Genomic DNA, 20956 nt, shown 5'->3' with positions numbered 1-20956 from the left:
AGCTATTTATATACATTGACAAGGTCCCCCCAAAGCCTTCTCTTATCCAGGCTGAACAGTTCCAGCTCTCAGCATTTCCTCATAGAAGAGGTGCTTCAGTTCCTTAGTCATCTTTGTGACCACTCCATAGACTTATCCCTAGATTATTCCTTCCCAGGGGCAGGAGCTTACAGTTCTCCCTATGAACACCATGAGGTTCCTGCCAGCCCATTTTTCCAGCCTGTTAGAGTCCCTCTGGATGGCAGCACGACCCTCTCTCTGGTGTATCAGCCACTCCTCCCAGTTTTGCCTCATCAGCAAACTTGCTGAGGATACACTCCGCCTCATCGTCCAGATCATCAATGAAGATGCTAAAGAGGATCAGACCCAGTATTGACCCCTGAGGACACCACTAGTTACTGGCCTCCATCTAGACTACTACTGATCACCATCATGTGGGCACAGCACTTTTCAGTCCACCCCACTGTTTCCTTCCCCAGCCCATACTTCCATTTGCTTTTCTATGAGGATATTACAGGGGGCAGTGTCAAAGACCTTACTTGAAATCAGGGTAGCAGTTTTCTGCTGCTCTCCCCTCACCTTCCAAGCCAGACATTTCATCATAGTTTATCAAGCTGATCAAGCAACTGACACTTCAGGAAAACAACAAATGGGCACAGATATTAATCGGTGAGTAGATGCCTTTAATATGAGGAACTAATGATCATCCTGGCTGGGAAGCTGCTAGTGCTCAGCCACATGACATGGTAAGAAAACTGGGAGGATCTGGAAGGTGTTGGGACTGGCAGGACAGAGGAGGTTTTAGTGCATGGGAAAGTGCCTCCAGATCCCAGTAACCTGCCCAATACTTGCCTAACCTGATGTGGGAGTCCCCCTTTGCCAAGGCAGGCGGCTCTGGCGCCGCCCTGTCCCACAGCAGGAGGAGGCGAGGAGAAGCAGCCTGCTACTGCCTGCCCTGGGAAGCAAGTCAGTGTTTGCTCTTCCTCCAGCAGCATGTGGGGAGAAGTCCCTCCTCTGCAGCTTCCTTCTCACTCCTTACCCCTCCACCCTGTAACATGGGCTTTCAGGTACCCCTTTGCCATCCCTATGCCATACCTATTTCTTCATCCCTTATTGCTGCCTCATTTGCTCTATGGACTCTGAGCCCAACCACCTCACCACGCAACCCAGGAGACTTGCATGGTTGTGCACATCCAGGAGCAGCCACTGTGTTGTTGGACTCTGCCTGCCTGGGAATTTTGTGTGGATAATGTATTAGAAGTGCTCCTGGCAGACAAACTATCTTGGCACTCCGTATAATCCCTGGGAGGTACTGAACAGCTGAACCTGCTGAGAGCTATTAAAAGCCATTAAGAACTCCACCAACTTAGAGAGTTATCCTGGTCTTTGTAGCTCCAGTATATCACAACAGCAAAGCACTGTTCTGTGAGCCTTCAGCATGGAGACAAGGGAAACATGATGCCAGAAACATTCCCAGGTCACAGGGTAGCCTGCAACGATCCAGGTTGTTCTGCCCTGTGATTTAGCCTGCTAGATGTGCAGCTCCAGCACCTAGCAGTTTCCATTCTGTAAATAGGATATTGCTGAGCACAGAGGTGCTCTCTTCACTTGTTACAGGTGAAACCTGGCCTTTAAATGGACAACATTGTCCATCACATTGCCCAAAGCCCTGTGCCAGCCTTTCTGCTCACCAGCCCTTGATGAACCTCCAGCCTGGATCCCTCAGGAGCTGCACAGAAAGTGGTACCCAGTCAAAATTTGGGGGGCAAGAACTGCTTCCCTACTTGTCCTGTTTCAAGTAACCTAAAACAACTCAGATGTAGTTTGTTTCCTCCAGGTGCGTTCTGCTGTTGTACTACCACTGCTTGTGTGCAAGTAGTTTATTCCCGCAGCATGGATGCACGAGGAAATTGAGTCTCAGTGGGCTGTAGATTAGAGATTTCCCACCTGCAGGGACAATAATGATTGTGGCCCTGGCAAGGTGCCCTTCCCTCACAAAACAGAGGTGTTCCTGACTTGGTGTCCTTCCATGGCCTAGCTACCTGTTAACCAGCTTTGAGCAGAGCCTAGGAGCAGTGTGGAGCAGTGCCAGTCCCTGTTTGTACCCTTGCAGAGTCTGGGAATGGAGGTGTGAAGAATGGCAATGTGCTCCCATTCAGCACTCCAGTACAAGGGGACCACATGCCTGCCACAGCCTTGGAAACCTGGAGATTGACACGTCCCATGAGATGGGGTAGCCATACTCCTTCAGTGGAGAGCATAGGCTGTGTCTAGACTGGGCTTCCCTGTGCTCACTGCTTCGTAATCCACCACAGTCTCATTAGTTGCCTTCCCTTAATAATTTCAGGGGTGAAAGGACCTATGTCATTGAGCAATCCCACGCTGCGCTGGACTCCTGTTTGGCCACATGCAGTTCTGAATGCCCTTGAGCCAATGTTGCTGGAAATCTACCTGTTGGTGCAGGCTTTTTTGCTGCTGCTTCCCAGTTGCCTGTTCAGGCAGCCTGACGGTAAGGATGCTCTAGAGAGCTTTCCGTAGAGGTGGTCTTCCTCATCCCAAAGGTCACTTGTCACTTGCTGATGAGCTGGGGAAAGCAGAACAGTCCTTCCTACTAGGTTACACTTGTTCCTCAGGCCAATCCAGGGATGAACGTGGTCGATCACTGCAAGTAGCACATGGGCCCAGCTGGCTCATCTTTTAAGTGGCAGGAGCTGAGGTAGAACCCCTGGTGCTACTTGCTGATGCAATACAAAACTCTGTCATTACTGCATTAGGTGTGTTGTAAGCCTTCCAGAACAGTGTCTCCAGCAGTGGGACACAAAACAGCAGCAGGAAAACCTGTCCCTGTAGTGACTTAGGAAGAGATACCACTCCGTGGAAAAGGAGCCTGTGAGTTACTTTGGGGTTTATTCTGGCAGCAAACCTCCAAGCTCAGCAATATGGAGACATCCTGTCCACTACCCATATTTCCTCCTCCTGCCCCAGCAATGTCCTGCAATGTAGAAGAGTAAGGCACCTACAAAGAGTAATCCTTACCTGCTCCTTGTCTCTTGAACTTGGATGCTGTACCAGGTGCAATAAGTAAATAAGACATCTCTAATGTCAAATTAGACATCTGTTTAGGGTTCTTATCCTCCCATCTCCCGCACTATTGTTCTCAAGGCTGAAAATGAATCTAGAGTAGGAGGCTTCTGCCTTGTGTTCCCATCATGCCAGCCGCAGTGAACTGACACCAGATTTTTCTTTCATTTCATGATATTCATGTCAAATGCCCTCTTTCCTTGTTCGTTTCTACTGCAACTACCAGTGCTCCGCTGCCTGTCAGCTCCTTATACAATCAGTGTGAGCTGTGCATTCCCACCACCATCCATCCCACCAAGACCAGCCTGGTGACACCAAGAGGCCTCAGTGCTATGCATGGTAAGAGATAAAAATGCAACTGGATAGAAAGAAGTGCAGCTGAAGCTGCTTTCCAGCAGACTTTACTTTCGCTGTTGCCTGAATCTCCATCTATCTGTCTGGCCCAGTAGGAAGAAATAAATGGTAAGTTTCACGTCAGAGTTGCTCCATAGATCTGCAAACCCAACATAAACTGGTGCTGCAAAAAAACACCCTGGGTTATTTTCACATCGGTGTGATGCTCAGTGACAGGAATGCTTTCACCACAAGAGAGGGGGCTCTGCCAGGCAGGACCTAACAGCTGAAGGTTGGAGAGTGGGATGGAATGGGATGGGATGGGATGGAATGGAATGGGATGGGGTGGGGTGTCATCCTGACCGATGCGAGTCCCAGAAATATGGGTTGACAAATGGCAGCTGGCTGGGAAAAGAGTGTGAAGTACTGGTCCCTTCACACATTCAAAACTTGCATTCCTCCAAGTTGTTGAACAAGTCCCTTTCCCAAGTGCTGAAAAGCCAGATTTATAGCCACAGATATTCTTGGCTGTTCTTTGGGCATCGGCTTCTTTTGCTGGCTGTTGCTGACACCATAGGGCCCCTAACTCCTGCTGGCACCCTGGGTGCAGCCAGCCACCCCATGGGTGCAGCTCACTGCTCCGGAGCTGTTTCTCATCACAGCTCATCCTTGCTTCACCCCACAGCTCCAGTCGGCAGCAGCTTGGTCACACAAGCATCTCTGCTCAAGAAAGCCTGGTTGCTGGTGAGCACAAGGCTGTGTCCTGGAAAGCAAACAGCACACCATGTGGCTGACAGCCCTGCAGTCTGCGTCCAAGTCACGGCTCCCTTTTGTGCAAACTTAATCAGTTCCTTCTGCACCAGGCTGCACCACGCTGTTGCTTGGCATCTTCCATCATACTTCCAGTTGCGCTTAGCTCTCCAAATACACCCTATAGTTTCAATGCTATAGATACATGTTTTCTAGTCTGCACATCACCCTCCTTTCAATAGCTGTCTTATGTGGTTCTTCATTGTCCCTTCATGAACACCAGACACCCTACTTGCTACTTTACTCACTGCTCCATGGGCTGCACTGCTACAAAAGTCATATTTTCTGTTTTCCAGGCCAGCAGCCCATTCCATTGTCTATGCAAGTCAAAGTGAAGGAGAACCTAATCTGTTCAGGCACTTCTATAAAGCCCTTAGTAGCAGTTTCAGGTGCCTAAATCTCTGTGAATCAGACCTGAAGTCTGCAGCAGCAGGATGGGGAAAAAGGGCCATCCACAATGAGCCATCCGCAACCCCTTCCAAGGGGTTCAGCAATCCCAAATCCATGTGCAGTGCCCATTTCCAGAGCCACATGGAGGGCAGTTATTGACCCATGTTGGCTGAGCAGCCAGATTTCACAGTGCAGCTGGGGCAGTGCCCCTTATCCTCTGCAGGTCTGGCTGGGCAGGGGGAAGGAGAGCACCTTGGACTGCGGTTGCACGATGCTGGGGAGCTGCACGTACACACACTTGCTGTTGTAACAGCAATCCTCATCTTCAGCCCAGCTCATTTGCTGGTGCCCATCTGATTTGCCCTCGAGGAGTGATATTCCAACAGGAGGAGGCCTCAGACGCTCACGCCAGCAAGGTTGCCACTGTGGTGTGCCCAGCCTGGGGACAGCAAGCGCTGCGGTCAAACGGCCAGCAGACATGGCCAGAAGCAAAGTCAGGCTTGGCACCCCGGTGCAGTGCAGTGGGGGAGCTGTGTGCTCCTCTGCAGGCACAGCTAAACACACCACTGGGCAAAGGCGTGCTGGAGAGCTGGGACCTGTCGGTGCTCGTCCTGGTTGCACACAGAAGAGACCAGAAGAGTCCACCTGCAGCTTGTGTCACCTTGAGATGCTACCAGCACTGGGAGCCACCTTTCTGGGTGCTGGGGAGCAGCAGGGATTCCCCCAGGCACCCAGCTCTGTTGTGATAATGTCTGGTGTGCCAGCATGCTGCAAACACCCACTCAAACCTGCTCTGGGGGGTGATGGAGGGACCCAGAGCAGGGGAGGGTGCTGTGGTACCAAAAAGGAGGGGTAAGAGAGCATCCTCCTCTCCCAGCTCATGGGGACAGGAGCAGTGCAGTATAGTGCATCCCCCGGGAAGGAGATGCCTTGAGAGGTCTCAGGATGCCCGTTCTCATTTCCAAGGCACCACTTGCTCACAAACCATCTTCTCTCCCTCTGGCCAGGCCAGCTCTGACTCTGCCTCTCATGCCACACACCTATGCTCCCATTAGCTCAGCTGGTGCTGCTGGGGCCTAGTCCATGGTGTTAGAGCTGGGTGGTTTTCCTTAGTGAATGTCTTGGTGTTGCCAGAAGCGTGTGGGCACAACTGGGGAGACACCACCATTGCATTAAAAAGGAAACGAAGAATAGCAGTGTATTTCACGTTTCAGCCTCTTGGCGGGACCCAAGAGTATCTCGTCTTTAGGAACACACCCAGAGACGTAAGAATCAAGCCACAAAATCTTGGCTATGGACGGCAGCGCATGTCCTGTTGTCCACCTTCCCCTGGGATTCATCCTTCCCTGTCCACTGCGTGTACCCGCACCCTGGCACAGTGCTGGGGCTCTTCAGGGCTGGGACACATTTCCCTGGACGCTCAGAGGGGGGCCCTGCAGACACACAGGGGCATTGTTCCGTCTTGGGCAGACTCAATGCCAGGCCAAAAACCTCAAAGCAGCAGCTTCTCTGAGCCATTTGCCAGCATCCCATAAGAAGGGCAAGCACATGCCCAGCAAACTGGGCCACCCCACTCCCAGCAGCTCTTGCCTCTGCCCAGAGGGTGCTGCTGTTTGCTTTTCCCACAAAGCATCCTGTTTGCTCCTGCCTCTGAAAGGGATGGCCAGCTCACAATATGGCCAAGCATTCTCACCCGCTTTGCTTCTGGGAATAGCAGCGCAGCCTCTCAGTTTCACTCCTTTGAGGCTGGCCAGACCCAAATCATGACAACCCTGTAGTACGTATGTGGAGGGGTTAGGTTTCCTCCAGCAGGACTGCCTATTATTAGGTTGGAAGGAGGAGGGGGGACAAGGTTTCATCCCCATCATCCACTAAGCTTTTTCTCTAGGGCTAAATGACACTTCCCTTTTTGTCCCCCATTCCTGTGTCCCAAAACATGGCTTCTCAGCATTAATCTTCTCTGTGTCAGGAGATAAAGTCTTTCTGCAAGCCTTCTCCTTCACATGACAGCTTTATAGAGCCTTATAGGCACAGCAAATCCCTTCATCCCAAATCCCTTTATGTGCCAAACAGGCCAGGGGAGCTTTGGGAGCAGACGGTCAGGACATCTTACAGCTGTTCCTCCAGCATCCCACAGCCCCACACAGCTGCATCCAACCTAACCAAGAGATTGCATCAACCTGGACTGCCTCTCTGACAACCCCAAAGCCACCCTTTCCGGCCTTATTGCATTGAGTGAAACAGTGCAGCGCAGTTCCTGACCTTGCTCAGGCACACACCGTACATGCAGGGCTCAGAAGCAAGATGTGTGCTGCTCCCAAAGGACAGAATCCAGTCTATTGGAAGCTCCCAGGACTTCCCTGGCTGGTCTTGGGAACTTGAGGGGGTGTTCTTCAGGAAGCCTTAGCCTGGTGGACATCGCACAGCACAAGAGACGATGGTTGATGTTCAGTTAGAGCAGATTCCTCTAGCACAGCACCCTGCCCTGCCAGAGGGCTGCCCCACACATCTGGAGATTAACATCAGTGCTGGGGTCTCTGCTCCTTCTCTCTCTGATTCAGCTCCAGGCCTGTGCTTGGAGGGTCTGGGCAGCAAGGACAGAGATGGTGCTTCTTGGAGGGTCCTGCCTGGACCCAGAGGGGTTCTCTTGCCCTTAGGGGTGCCTTCAGGCAAGCAGCAATCCCAACACAGAGGGACTAGGTAGCCTAGGACATGTGGCGGGGTGTTCTGGCACCAGGGTGGGTGGCTCAGCCGCATTGCCCAGCAAAAGATATTGTTGGCACTGGTGTGAAAGGCTCCCAGTGCAGCCAGAGAGCAGGAACAGCAGCAGCAGCAAAGGTTCTGTGTGAGTCCCCATCTCCTTCCCAACCCATGCGGATGCTGCATGGCTCAGTCTATGTAGAGGCTGTAGCAAGGCTCAGTAGTGGGTGTTTTGGCTGTGGTTTCCCTGCCATGCATGGGGTCTGTGCGGGGCTGTGGAAGGAAGAGAGCAGATAGTGATGAAGTGATGAAGAGTTTGAAGGATGGCCAGCTGAGGCACCATGAGAAACAAAACAAGTAATAAAAACCTGGACAAAAACAGTGCTCCGCGCCCAGCCGGGCCCACTCCTGGAGCTGCCAAAAAGGCATCCTTGGCTCAGAAGCAGGCAGTCATAAAGGCAGGGAGAGACTTCACACGGAGGGAAGGTTCTACCTGTTGAGCAAGTTCAGAAGCACCTTCGCCCACCAGCTGGGAGTGTTGAGGATGGTGGGGAGGTGGTGCAGGTGGCCCTCCCACCGAAGCCTTCAGCACAGCAGCAGCAGGAGAGGGGAGCAGCAGCCCTGTTTCCTCTATGGCATCCAAGCCAAGAGATCCTCTGGGCCATTTGGAGAGGGGACCAGCTCCTAGGGAAGGCGCACTGGGTGCCTGGGCCAAGTGGGGTAACCTCTTATCACCGGGAGGAGCCACCTAGGGAAGGCTGATTGCTTTCACAGTATTGGGCAGGCTGCTTTGTAGTTTTGGTCACCCTTCTTGCTCTCAGACTATCATGGCTGCAGAAGTGGTCCTGTCCACTTGTAGGTCTGGCCTGCCCCATCAACCCTGATGGGTCCTTCTCAGCCACTGCTTTGCCTCCTGCACTGGTGCAGGTCCTCCTTGACTTGTTCAGCAGGTAAAACCTCCCCTGCCCACAAAGCTGAGCTGACACCCCCAGGGCAGCCGAATAAAGCATCACATGGGGCAAGGTCCTGTTCTGCTCTATGCTGTTTTCCCTTTCCCCCAAATAAACAGACCACCACAAAGAGAGACAACCGCCTTTGTTCCCATAGTGGGATGGAGCGTCAGAACGGCATGTCTCCCTGCCTCTTGTCAGGGGCTAGATAAGTCCCCGAGGGTCGTGGGAAGCCCTGCAGGCAGCACAAGTCCTTGCTGACAGTGCTATTGTTAAGAAGGGGCACATTTGGGGAGGGCTGAGGCTTTTGCCCTCTGCTTGTTTCTCTCCAGGAAAGTCACGGCTCATGCCTGCTTGCCCAGGGAGCCTTCCCTCCCTCATGGCTTGTCCTGCACAGACACCAACTGGGCACTCAAATAGTCCCCGTTCCTGGACATCTCCATGTGCCTCTGGGCTGGCAGGCACCCCATAGGGTGCCAAAACTGAGCTCTAAAGAAGTGGCCTTCTCTTGGGGCTGCCCAGCTCCAAGCTCCCACCACTCCAACCTTGGGTTGCTCCTTCCAGGAGCTCTCAGGTGGCAGAGACAGGGAAACAAGCTCAGGATTCTCACTCTGCCTGGGCTGGGGATGCCTCAACCAGAGCTTGGCTTAGGGCTGGGACCTGCAAAGGGCCTGTCCTGCTTGAGCAAGTTCACACAACAGACCCTGTAGGGACATTGCTTTCACTCCAAGGTTACCTCCTTATCATGGGCTTGACTTGAGGACTACCCTCATATCCCCATCTTCTCTTTGAATGGGAGGAGGCGAGTTATGTCACAGTTTGAACCCACCTGACTAAATTTCGCCAGTGCAGAGACCAGGCGAACCTCCCTGGTTTTCTCTGCTTGCTTTGGTGGGAATGGAAATTGTGTCCCAGCTCCCATCTGCTTCTGGAGCAAGTGTCCAAGGGCCTGGAGGCTGGTACCTCTCAGATGCCCAGGATTCCTGAAGCTAATCCATCCTGCCCAAGAAAAGTCTTAGACTGTAGGACTTAAGGCCATGAAGAAGTCCTTCAGTGCCAGGGGCACAGGGGACACCATGAGAACCATGTCAGTGTGATCTCCAGAACACTGTCAGCAGCCCGGGGTCTGGGGCAAGAGGGGAAGTCAGACAGGCTTAGTAACTCTGTTCAGTTACCATGATCAGTAGCTGGAGTGAAGAGGAAGTGATAAACACCACTCTGTCCCACTTCGGATTCTTGATGCTTCTGTCTCATCATGTCCACAGAGATGTGTTCACTGTACTGCCTCACAGTGTACGTGGTGAGCCTGCTGTGGGCTGAACAGACAGCACAGAGCTGCTCTGTGATGCATGCCCCACAAACTGGCTACTTATGGGGTCTAGCAGGTACATTGACTCTCTTTTCTCTTCATGCCGGGAGAGAAGAGCAGGTTTCATGCTCATGTGAACAGTGCTTGCCACCAAATCGCTGCTGCATGGATGCTACGAGTGTACATCCTCCTTCCCTCAGGCTCCTGCTATGAAGAGGCTAAGCAGAAGCTGATATTATGTCTAATCAACACCATCTGCGACTCTACGTCATACAAAAATGTTCCTCAACCAGTAGCCCGTAGGCCAAAAACACTTCCTAACATCACAGAATCATAGGACAGTTAGGGTTGGAAAGGACCTTAAGATCCTCAAAGCTGTTCCACAGTAGACCCCCCCCCATGCACAAGGCCAGGCAATCAGTTGACATGTCAAGATCGACCCATCCATCCAAAGTCAGGAGTTTGTCAATGCTCAGCCTCAATGGCTATCATAACAAGAGCAAGACTATGATCCCATAGAACAAAGCCATGCTGTTTATTTTGGTGCTAAGTGGATCAGCATGCTTCCCTCCCTTCTCCCAAGCCACCCAGCTCTGCTGGGATGTGAGCTGGTCCTTGGCTTTCTTCCAGACAATTGAGATGGTTCTTTGTTTGGGAAACACTGAGGAGCCCAGCCCTGGAGCAAAGGCAGAAGAGAGGCAGATGATGTCTGTGCTGCCAGTGCTAGGGGAGTGTGAGCTTATGCTCCCGATGAAATGGCCTATATTACCACCCCAACAGGCACTGTTGTGGACCTGCCCCAGCACCAGATGTGGAGGAGGGAGACAAGGAGATCCCAAGTGTGGAACCTATCTTTTGCCATGAGGTGTGGACAGTTGACACCTGAACTGTGTCAGCTTGGCTCTTCCCAAGCCCTGCAAGCAGGCAAAGCCCAGCTTTGGGGTCAGTGGGGTGCTTTCAGCTCTTGCTGGGGACATGAAGATGGATGGCCGTGCTTGCTGGCAGGGGTCGAGATGGCTCTGCAGAGGGCTTCCTCAGAAAGATCTGCTTGGAAAAGGAGCTATCCAGGAATGTGCATGTGCCCACCAGCCCCAGAGGGTTCCTGGGCCCCTTGCAAGGGGGTGGGAACCAGCAGTGTTGCAGGGGATGACGCATCCCAGTGCTTTCCACTGCCTCCCATCTGAGATAGCATCGGAGAGGAGCGCCCTGCGCTTTCTCTCCCCAAATAGTACGAGCCTCGGGGAAAGGAGGGTGCCAAGCCCTGCTGAAACACCTTCCTATTTCAGCAGCAGATCCCAGCAGATAACAGACGGTTTACTAGTGAGAGGTAATTGTTCCAGCAGGCTGTAGGGTGGCAGGTAGCATCTGCCTAACAGGGCTCAGCACTGCCTAACTGTTTGGGGCACCAAGTGAGGGATGCCATATTCTACTGAAACCCCCAAGGGAGTTTTGGGGGTGCTTGGGAGTCCCCATTCATGCAGTAGGGGAGAGTCCTGGCTGTGCTGGCTCTGGGGCCAGGAGGATGCATCCCTGTTGGGGAATGATGATCCGTGCCTCCCACAGGACCCCAAGGGAGGGCAGTGCATGTGTGCCCTAGGCAACCCTCTTTTCTCCAGTTCTTGCTGCCTGGCAGGGCCCCATTGCCCCTCAGAAAGGCCAAGTTGGCCTTTTGCCTGCCTTGGCTTCAGCTTGGCTCTGCTGATGCTTTGTGGTCCCATGTGCTTTGGAATCTCTCCAAGCACGAGATGTGCCCCTAATGCTGGCTCGTGGGCTGGCTGCAGCAAAAGCGTTTCCTAAAGCAGATGCAATGGCCCATGCAGAGTACATCTTGGTGAGAAAACCCTGATGTGCTCCAGGCTCCCTCCTGCTGGCCTCGCATTCTGAGCAGCTCTGATGCTGTTTCTGCCCTGTGTGGAGACCAACATCACAGTCCACACCCTAGGTACCACTTTGCATGCACAGAAAAGAAGGGTGTTTTCAGGCCTCTTTGTCATCCCTGCCAGCAAAGCCTATTCAAGGCAACCCTTTTCTTCAGGATCATCATTCCACACTGGGTTTTATACACATTACTCGCTGAAAAATGGCATGTGGCTGAGTTTCGGTCTCAAGGGTGTTGCAGGAGAACGTGCCTGTATTCCACGAACATACTTCTCTTGAGCACTGTTTCTTGGAAGAGCTGGGTTTCTGGGTTGCTGTAACATGTTCAAACACAGCATCCACTTACAGCCTGCATATTAAGTACAGCAAACAAACCTCTGCCCGGCGCATCTCAAAAGTCACTTTGACAGACAACAACCTGAGACAAGGAATTTGCCTCAGCAGGTCATTTCTAGGCTTGAAATAAGCTCAGCAAATAGCAGGTTTCCAAGGCACCACAAGGACACCAGTATGGGTATTACAGCAGTGCAGAGCCGGTGGCCACAGTCAGCCGATAGCCTGCAGCTCTCTTGCTTCAGCACGTCAGTGCCAAAACGTCTGACCCTCTCGCACTGAGCTGCATTTCTTTGCCCTTGAACACCCAGCATTAACCAAGCAGCCCAGGAATAGTCTTAGAATCGTCCTTTAGCACAATATTTCCTTCCTCTCCTGCAGTGGTGGCACTGGGCTTGTGTTTCAGGCCGCCTGGAAGTCATTAGCCAATGTCCAGACAAGTGGTGGCAATGCTTTCCCCTCTATAGCCAGCATTTACAGCTCTGCTTTTGAAACATCTCATTTCTTAAAGGTTAGGTCTGAAGCCTTGCCTGCAGTGCTTGCACAGCCTGAACAATACACGCTGCACCCCAACTGAATTTTCACTTCTGTTTTCCTTTCTATTTCTCCAATTTGAAATATTTAAAGAAGTTTGGAAATCCATGCCACCAGTCAGAAGCTGATTTACCATTTTCCTTAAATGAGAAAAATACCACTGGTTTCAAACTGTGTGGCACAGTTCTACAAGGTCCCTAATTGTACTTTACCCACAGGACATCTTAAGCCTCACTCCATTCACCTCCCAGCTCTGGTGTGCTGTCCCACTTTGGCTCAGCAGTGATTGCCTGACCTGCTGCAAGGCTTTTCTTCACCTTCATTTGCAGCTCTTGGCAATACTCTACGTGCAGCAACCACCCAGTCCAGGCTGTGTCACCGCGAGCAACCTCCCAGTGTCAAAACCAAGAAGCATCAGGCCCTCCTTGATTCACCTTTGCTGTGCCACCCTGGGCCAAGTGCCCTTAAACTGAGGTGCAAATGGCCTGAGGCCTTCCTGAGCAGCCACTGCCTGGCTGGGATTACAGATCTGCTAACTCTGCTGCTCCAGCCTCACAGTCAGGATCCTTCATGTCCAAGTTAACCAAAGGCTTGGCACGTTTTTGCTGTGCTGTCAGTATTTCTAGCGCCGTCAGGCAAGGAGTCCTCCTGCTATCACCCAGGCGGAGGAGCTAACCTAGATTAGTAGGTGGCTTCTCGCTGTCGTTGCATGGTGGAACTGCAATTGAAAGGCTTGGGCCACCCATCTCCATGGTCTGACACAGGCTGATCCAAGCTGCCCATGGCTCCCTCCTTGCCTTCCTAGACTGTCAGGATGCCACCCCATTTGACAGACTAGGAGCACTCCTTTCCCCGCTGAACCTGTGGAGGGTTTGGACCCCAGAGATGAGGTGGAGCCCAATGCGATCAGCCAGAGGTACAGGATAGGAGGTGGGGAGTATGGATTTGGGGAGCTGCTGGGGTACACTTGGAGGTGTGTCTGACACATCCCAGTGTTATTAGCATGAGCAGGAGTCATTCCCGCTTCCCCAAGCTGTAACTTCAGGCTCACCCGGATAATTCACCTTGTGCAGGTACCCTTTGATAACATTTGCAGGATTATCTTCACTACTGGGGAACATATTTCCATACTGGTTTAATGAAAGCAGAGATTCTGGAGTCAGCAGGAGCTGGAGCCTCACAGTCGGCTTCTAATCCAGGAAATTGGATGTGGTTGGAAATGTTTCAGCAGGCGAAGCTTGGGAGATCCTGCTGTGGCTCATTCCTGATGTGAGGCTCTGTGTCCGCGAGATAATAAATCTGAGTTTAGCGCACCTAATCCTGAATTTAAAATACCACAGCCCACATAACACGAAGTGGCTGAACAGGTACAAAGACGCTCTCCCAGTGGAAAGATGTTGCAAATCACAGAAGGAGTAATTGCAGCTGAAACTCTCTTTGCCAGCTGGACAGCAATGTATACAGGTGGACTTTGGTCACGTAGTCCACGTGTTTTTCAACCAAGCCCTTTCCAAGGTCATGACTTGGGATGCCCCATCTATCGCCGCATCCCTCACAAGCAGACTTGGGGCAGAACTTCCCTCTTTTGCTTCAGACACTTGCCTGACTTGGCTATTTCTTTGGCAGTTGCCAAACCACCTTGGTTAGAGCCACCCAGCAGCTCAATTCAACCTCACAACGTGCAGTAGTTAGACTCCAGCCCTCAGCACGCAGGACCAGTCTCAGTATGCTGAGCCATACCAGTGCCTATCAGCCAGACCAGAAGGCAGGCCCTAAATCAAAGCTACTCTCAGTGATGAAACTCACACTTGGCAATCATGTTTCCCTCTTCAACCTAAGCTGAATTGCAGCTTGGAGGTTGGAAGGGGCGGGGATGCCCATGAGGAAAGCTGGGAGCTTAAGAAACCGTGCCATCTCAGCATGGAGAGATCAGCACAGGCTCTTTGGGTGTCAAGGAGGGTGTCAAGGGGTGTCAAGGAAGAAGGCTGAGGCCCTGGAAGGAGAGCCACAATGAAGATCATGGGCAACCCTAGCTGCAGATGTGGATGTCCAGTCCCTTCTATGGGAATGATTGGTCACAGCCAGCGTCAAGGGATGACCTCAGGCCTCAACGGCAGCAGCGACTCTTTGAGGGCTGGCTGGTATTTCTCACCATACAAAGGCAATTTGCTCTTTCCAGCAAGGAGTGAGCAGACAGGGACATTGTGCAAGGAAAGGCTAGCAAGAGGGCAGCTCCAGGAGCCTGTCACTGAAGCACGGGCCACAGCAGAGGTACCCAGGGTCAGGACCTGAGTGGGATACATAACCCCTAGCATAGGACATGGGCGGTGGGGCCTTTGCTGTGATTTCTGGCCTTGCATACACATGCTGGTTGTGAATTTGGTCTGCCCCATCATGGCAGCAGGCTCTTGTGCACGCTCCTCCTGGCCCCATCCTGTCCAAGGACACACAGTCCCAGTTTGGAGAAAGCAGGTGCAGATGCAAACACCAGCGGCCTCACCCTCGTAACCAGAGATGAGACGTTGCTGAAGTAATATCCCACAGACACTACTCCCTTCTCCACATTCACAGCTGCCTCTGGCCAAGAGTTTGGCATGGCCATGGGCACTGTTTGCAGCAACAGCACAGGACCATTCACTCCCTTTGGCTTGGGCAAAGATCTTTTGCTTCACAAGGTACGACGCGGGTCAGTGGATCTCCCTCTAATACAAAGTAAGGATTTGCAATGTGATGAAGGAGAGCTCTCCTGGTGAGGAATAGCTTGACTGGAAAGGTGGAGGAGAAAAGCCCTATCCCACTGCTGAGTTCCCACATAGTGGGATAAGCCTGTGCCACCAAGGTCTGCTATGATCTGTCCTCATCTTCCTCAGGTCCATCCTTTACAAATTGGATGGGCTGATAACCTGGTGGCACATCCTCTAGCTGGCTGACCAGCCACACACTGATAAGGGATATGGTGACAGCAGGTGAGGACTGCGAGCTCTAGCCAGCCTGGCTCTGTCCTCAACCCACGGTGGCTCTTCCTACACCACATTGGTGCTGAAAACAATGGGCAAGCACCTCTGCATCATCAGTGTGCTGAAGCAGGGACCTTCATCATCAGGGTGAGCAGGGACCTTCCCTCACCTGAATTCAGCCTTACCTTGTAAGGACGCTCATCCTGGACCTTTAGATCCCCATCACCTCACCTCTAACCCAGAGGTAGGAAGGGAGACATGACATTATAGTGACGGAGGTAGCCCATGGCCTACAGGCAGTGGGACACCCCAAGGTACCCTTGCCCATGCTATTAACCTGTCATGCAAATGACATTTAATCCAAAGCTCTTTGAAAGCCAGCAAAGACTCCTGGACTTCCGTCACAGAAACACAGTCTGCCTGAGGTGGACTCAAGTCTGAAGGCTGAATTCGCTTTATGTGAACAGCCCTTCCAGTGTCTCCTCTGGTGTGGTATCCCCTCCCTCGCTATCCATGAGCTGGTCTCTAATCTTTGCAGCAGCATTTGGACAGGCATGACTCAAGGAGCTGGTAGCTTAGTAGGCTGGGTTACAGTGCCCAGCTGCCAGAAACACTGTAGGAAACAAAGAACCCACCCCATACATCTTAAATGGCATTCCCCATCTCCAGTTCCCAGTGAGCAAATATTTACACACTTCCCTTCCCTGTCCAACATTCCTTCAAGGGAACAAGAAGGGCCTCAAGGGTATCACAGACTGGCTCCTGCAACCAGCTAGACCGTGGCTCCAGCAGCAGCTTATCTGCTTGGAGATAAGCACCTTGGAGTCCTTTAAAGGGGTTCAGTCTCACAAAACCTTAGATTGAAAATGAATTGATTTAATTACACACATATCCCGAGCAGAGAAGAAGCTGTCTCTAGTTCCTTTTTCTCCTGTTACTGTAGAGCATTCCTCCGCGTCCCACAACACATGGAAAGGATCAGGCTCAAGGGCTGAACTCTGAGGCAGGTTTCCAAAGGGGGAAAGAAGCGCCCATGGCAGAGCAGAGAAGCCCACTTTGGCCTTTGCTCCAGCCCCCTGTGTCATGGGGTGATCAGCAACCTGGCCAAAGGCTGGAGCCTGACCATGCCCTCCCCAACACCAGCGGGCAGGAGATTCTGCTGGCACTGATGGGGAATACCCAGGACTTACAGCCTCTGGAGTTGTGCTTGACAGGGGTAAGATGGCTGGGGACCATCATGTCCTCAGCAGCAGGAGAACTGATGGGCCCCATGGAAAGGGAAGAAGAAAGTGCTTCAGTGAGTTTCAGTTCTGGGCCCCTTAAGGAAATCACAGTCTTGTGATTTAGAGACAAATATGCAAGACAAGAGAGCTTTAAGCCACAAGCTTGGCCCGGTGCCTGAATTTTTTCCCTCCTCTTTCAGCCTAATTACAGTTGAGCCATGTAGTAATTGGGTAACTTTTTCCAAAGGAATCCTTTCACCCAGAGTGAATCATGCTTGCTATAAAGAGAACATGGAGGCAGATAAAGGACCTTATAGATGCTATGGCTTATTGTGATAGTTTTGCCCCCATCCCCTTGTTCCTCAGCCCCCAGCTGTGTCCAGGGTAGGCACAAGAGCCAGGCACTAAGCTTTCCTGGATAATTCCTCCCCACCCTTCCAAGACGGCTTCCTTTTGGCTTGCTATGCCTTACAGCCAAGATGAACTGCATGGATTTGAGGGCATCTAGGGGTTCTGCACAGTAAGGACTATGTTCCCTTCTCTGGTTCCTGTACCTACAAGAGTGATCAGTAAGGGCTGGGTGGGCAGCTAGGCACAGCCTCATGACCCTGGATCCAGCTTCAGTCCTCTGTTCCTGGGGTTTCACCTGCACCACAAAGAGTTTCTATGTGCACAGCGCTATTTCTCCTGCTCCTGATTTAGCTGGAGCTGAAGAGCCCAGCCCTCCTCCCAGACCCTTCCCGCCAAGTCTCAAATCCATCTGACCATTTTCCATGTGGGATAAAAGCCTTGGATAGTAAAACACTCATTGTAAAACTATTTTCCATTGGCTTCATGGCCACACACAGCTGGATCGCCTCCTGGAGCAGCCGGCAGGCAGCCTGCTTGGAAGGGTTGGGGTTAGCATCCTGGAGATGAGCCTGGGTGAGGACAGGGAGGAGGCAGCTCTGCCTATTAGGTCCTCCTTCCCTCCCTCCAAAACAAAGCCCTCCCACCCTCTCTCCATTGTGATTGGTGGCTGGGATGGAGAAGGGCTGGGACAACTGAGCGCTCCATCTATTTAAACACAAGGGTGGGGCCCCTACAGTTACTTGCCTGGTACTATTGCACCTTGGCGAACAGGAGCATTACCCTGCAGAGCAGCACCATGTCTTGCGTGAGTAGAGGAAGGGCTGGGGCAGCTTTGCTGCAGGTGGTGCTTCACAGAGTGGGAATGTGCTGTGCTGGCTTGGTGTGATGGTATTTGCGCTATCCTCCTCAGCCCCTGTGTCAGGAGGTCTGCTAGAGCTGGGTGCCTGCTGCATCCATTGCAGAGGGGTGGCTGTTATTTCTTCTTCTGGCAGACATGATTCTTTGTCCTTGCAGAATCCCTTTAGGAGTAACGTGGGGGGGGTCCTTGCTGGGTTGGCTCCCAAGCTGGGGTAACCTGTTTCGCAGCAGCTTTGCTCTGGGGAAGCGGTTGCCATAATGCTTATTGCTCTCTAAGCATCTTTTCTGGGCAGTCTTGCTGCTTGCTTCCTGGCCGAGGTTTTACTGAGTCACTGTGTCGTTACTTTCCTTTCTTACAAAAATAATGTGCTCTACAGTAGTGTCCTTCTGTGAGTGCCAAGGACCGCCAGGTAGATGATTGTCAAAAGAGTGATTGCAGTCATTTGATTAATTAATCTTTCATTAGACAGAGGGTGATTCACCAGGGAGTGTCCCAAGTGCAGACTTATTAAAGTAGGATGGGGGAAAGATTCTTAGTTGTATTGGGGTCTTCCTCTGTGGTGACAGAAAATGAGTACCTAGGGGTTTACCAGGGTATTTTAGTTCTAGAGAGAAGGTGGGGAAAGGTGTGCACATGGAGCAGGAGAATGCTCTTGCAAATGTTGAGACTACAGAAAACACTCCAGCTCTTGGAAGCTGCAGAGCAAATTGTCTGAGCCCCTGGACATGGGCAAGGCTTGAAGTTCAAATCCAAACTATGGAAGGGAATGGAGGCTCCATCCATGTGCAGCCAGGCTTGTGTGGGATGGTGAGGCCCACAAGGCAAGCAGGTGTGTTTGTAGCAGGGTGGGTGTGATGGGAGCTTGCAGTTACTTAGGCTTTACTGCTGTGAAATACAGATAAGTTGATGACAGTGGCAGGAGGAAGGTTGGGAAATTGGGCACATGTCTATGGGATGTCACTGGTGCAGTGCCCTAGGGGAAGGGAGCTTCCCTGTCTCCAGTGGTCCAAAGCAATGCACTTGCAAGGCAGCAAGGAGAGCTGCCAAGTGGGAGTAAAAGTGAGCCAGCAGGTACTGAGCTAATGTCTCTGCCTCCATGTTCCCCAGGGACCGGTGTGCACCAACTTGGGTCTCAAGCCCGGCCAGCGCCTCACTGTCAAGGGGAAAATCGCTCCAAGCGCCAAGAGGTAAGCTGTGCTGTCGGGGCAGCACACTGAGCTGTCTTCTGCTGGCTGGGGACAAAAGGAATCCCTCCTTTGGGTAGGAGAGGAGTGGCTTTGGAAGGGGTTAACACTACCAGTGCTTCGCAGTGAGTCACTGCCTAATGCACTTTGCAGACGCACTGTACTGCCAAGGGGCTAAGCCAAAGCAGATGTGAAGCTCCAGCTGCATGCACTGGCATTGACCATATCCTCTGCAGAGCAGGGTAAAGGAAACAGAAGCTTTGTGTATCTGATTTGGTTCGATTGCATCCCCACAGCCACATCCTCTCCCCTGCATGAGGATGGTCCAGGAGTAGGAACACATTTACAGTGCCTTGCATCACCCAAGTGGCTGGGAGGTCTTGGGTGCTCTGGCTCCACGGATGCTCTCAGCCACAGCTTATGGTGCAGATGGGAAGGCTGCATGTTGCAGCAAGGCATCTTGGGGTGCTGAAATTCACTTTCACCCAGAGGAGATGCTTCTTAGATGCCAGTGGGGAAGGAAGCATCCTTAAATGTGCAGGGATCAAGGTGTCTGGGAAAGCTCCACAGCAGCCCCAGCCCTTGTGCAGGTCTGTGGTTGGTGAGGTCCTTTGGTGGGTAAGGTGGAGCCTGTAGGTGCTGTACCAGCACTAGCGGTGTTCCAGGAAACATGTCCCAGCTCTTCCCAGTGCCTTTGAAGCACGTTAGCATCAGTGAAGCCTCCTGGGTGTTCCCTTGCCAAATAATGTCTCCTCTCATCTGGGTAAGAGGCCTGGGGCAAGGTGGACACTGGGCTGGGAATCTGCTTCCTCCTGCTGCCATTGCAGATGCTTTGGGATGGCTAATGACATAGTAATTATGACAGCTGCCTGCAGGGTGGAGAGGAAGGCAGTGGCTGCCAGGCAGGATGCAGAGCCAGCTAACTGTTTGGGCCTGAGAGGAAATTGTGGAAAGCAACTGATTTCTTGGGAGCTGGTTTGGGTGTCGGGTAACTCCCTGTTCAGGGCTCTGAGTGCTGAACCTTTCTCTTGTTAAAGGCTTCATGGAAACCAAGTGGTGCCTTTCCCAGGGATGGTACTGTGGGGCTATCCCCCCAGTAGAGGAGAGTACCCCTTACCGGCACAGCACCATCTTCTTGGGGAAGTTGTGCAGTTCAGCAAAGGGTTTCTCTTTGGTTACCCTCAGCTGGTAAAGCAACAGACTCGGAGATGTTCATGGCGATGAGCAGCATGCTACCACAGTGTTGATTAAAACAGTATTGACGTCTTCTTTCTCTGCAGCTTTGTGATGAATCTGGGGAAGGATGCTTCCCACCTTGGGCTTCACTTCAACCCTCGTTTTGATGCTCATGGTGATGTGAACACCATCGTGTGCAACTCAAAGAAGGTGGAAGAGTGGGGTACAGAGCAGAGGGAGACTGTCTTCCCTTTCCAGAAGGGGGGCAGTGCAGAGGTGAGGCCTGGGATGCGCTCTCTGTGCACAACATGGTGAAGGAAGAGTGCTTGGCACAAGACGCCCAACGGCAGGGACTCCCTGTATAGGAGGTGGCTGGCTTCTCCTGCTTGGCCAGTGCTACCACCCAGGGCTTTGAGCAGGGACAGAGGGTGGGGATCAAAGGTGCAAGCCCCATCTAGCTCAAAGGGTTGTTACTATTGAACACAGCAGGGAATAGGCATCTCTTGGGAGGCCAGAATAACAGTCCTGTTGTTGAAGAGCAGGTTATGCTACTGAGCATGTTCACCCTGCAAAGTGGAGGGTGACACAGTAACACTGTAGAGGGGAAAAGCTTGAGGGTGTCTTTGCAGAAGCTTTCTTTGACTTTTCCATTTGTCTTGCAGATCACTTTCAGCATCAACCCAAATGATGTGACAGTCCACCTGCCAGGCCACCAGTTCACATTCCCTAACCGGCTTGGTCTCGCTGTCTTTGACTACTTTGATACACAAGGGGACTTCACACTGCAGTCCCTCAGCTGGGAATAACTTTTCTCTCACCCCTTCATTGCAAAGATACAGAAATATCATTCAATAAATAAGTTTTGTCCTACCCAGTCTCAGTCTAATC

At 52.1% G+C, this 20956-nt stretch overlaps 1 protein-coding gene across 1 annotated transcript; it reads left to right on the top strand.

The window, feature by feature from the left end:
- The first annotated feature begins 17534 nt into the window (after positions 1–17534).
- LGALS1 (galectin 1) lies at positions 17535–20938 on the top strand. Its single transcript, XM_061450873.1, has 4 exons — positions 17535–17654; positions 18816–18895; positions 20173–20344; positions 20731–20938. Exons 1-4 carry the CDS (start codon positions 17646–17648, stop codon positions 20872–20874), a joined length of 405 nt encoding a protein of 134 aa, XP_061306857.1. The 5' UTR covers positions 17535–17645; the 3' UTR covers positions 20875–20938.
- The last annotated feature ends 18 nt before the right edge of the window (positions 20939–20956 follow it).

Source organism: Pezoporus flaviventris, unplaced genomic scaffold (assembly GCF_033815535.1).
Source record: "Pezoporus flaviventris isolate CSIRO_AGI_PZ_B2104156 unplaced genomic scaffold, CSIRO_AGI_Pfla_v1 ptg000011l, whole genome shotgun sequence".
Classification (NCBI taxonomy): domain Eukaryota; kingdom Metazoa; phylum Chordata; class Aves; order Psittaciformes; family Psittacidae; genus Pezoporus; species Pezoporus flaviventris.
This window is presented reverse-complemented; position numbering and strand designations above follow the sequence as displayed.

Bases quoted from the DNA above. Each gene is read 5' to 3' on its own strand.
- LGALS1 (XM_061450873.1), top strand. The intron at 18,896-20,172 runs GTAAGCTGTGCT...CTTTCTCTGCAG, and splicing joins ATCGCTCCAAGCGCCAAGAG to CTTTGTGATGAATCTGGGGA. The intron at 20,345-20,730 runs GTGAGGCCTGGG...TTTGTCTTGCAG, and splicing joins AGAAGGGGGGCAGTGCAGAG to ATCACTTTCAGCATCAACCC.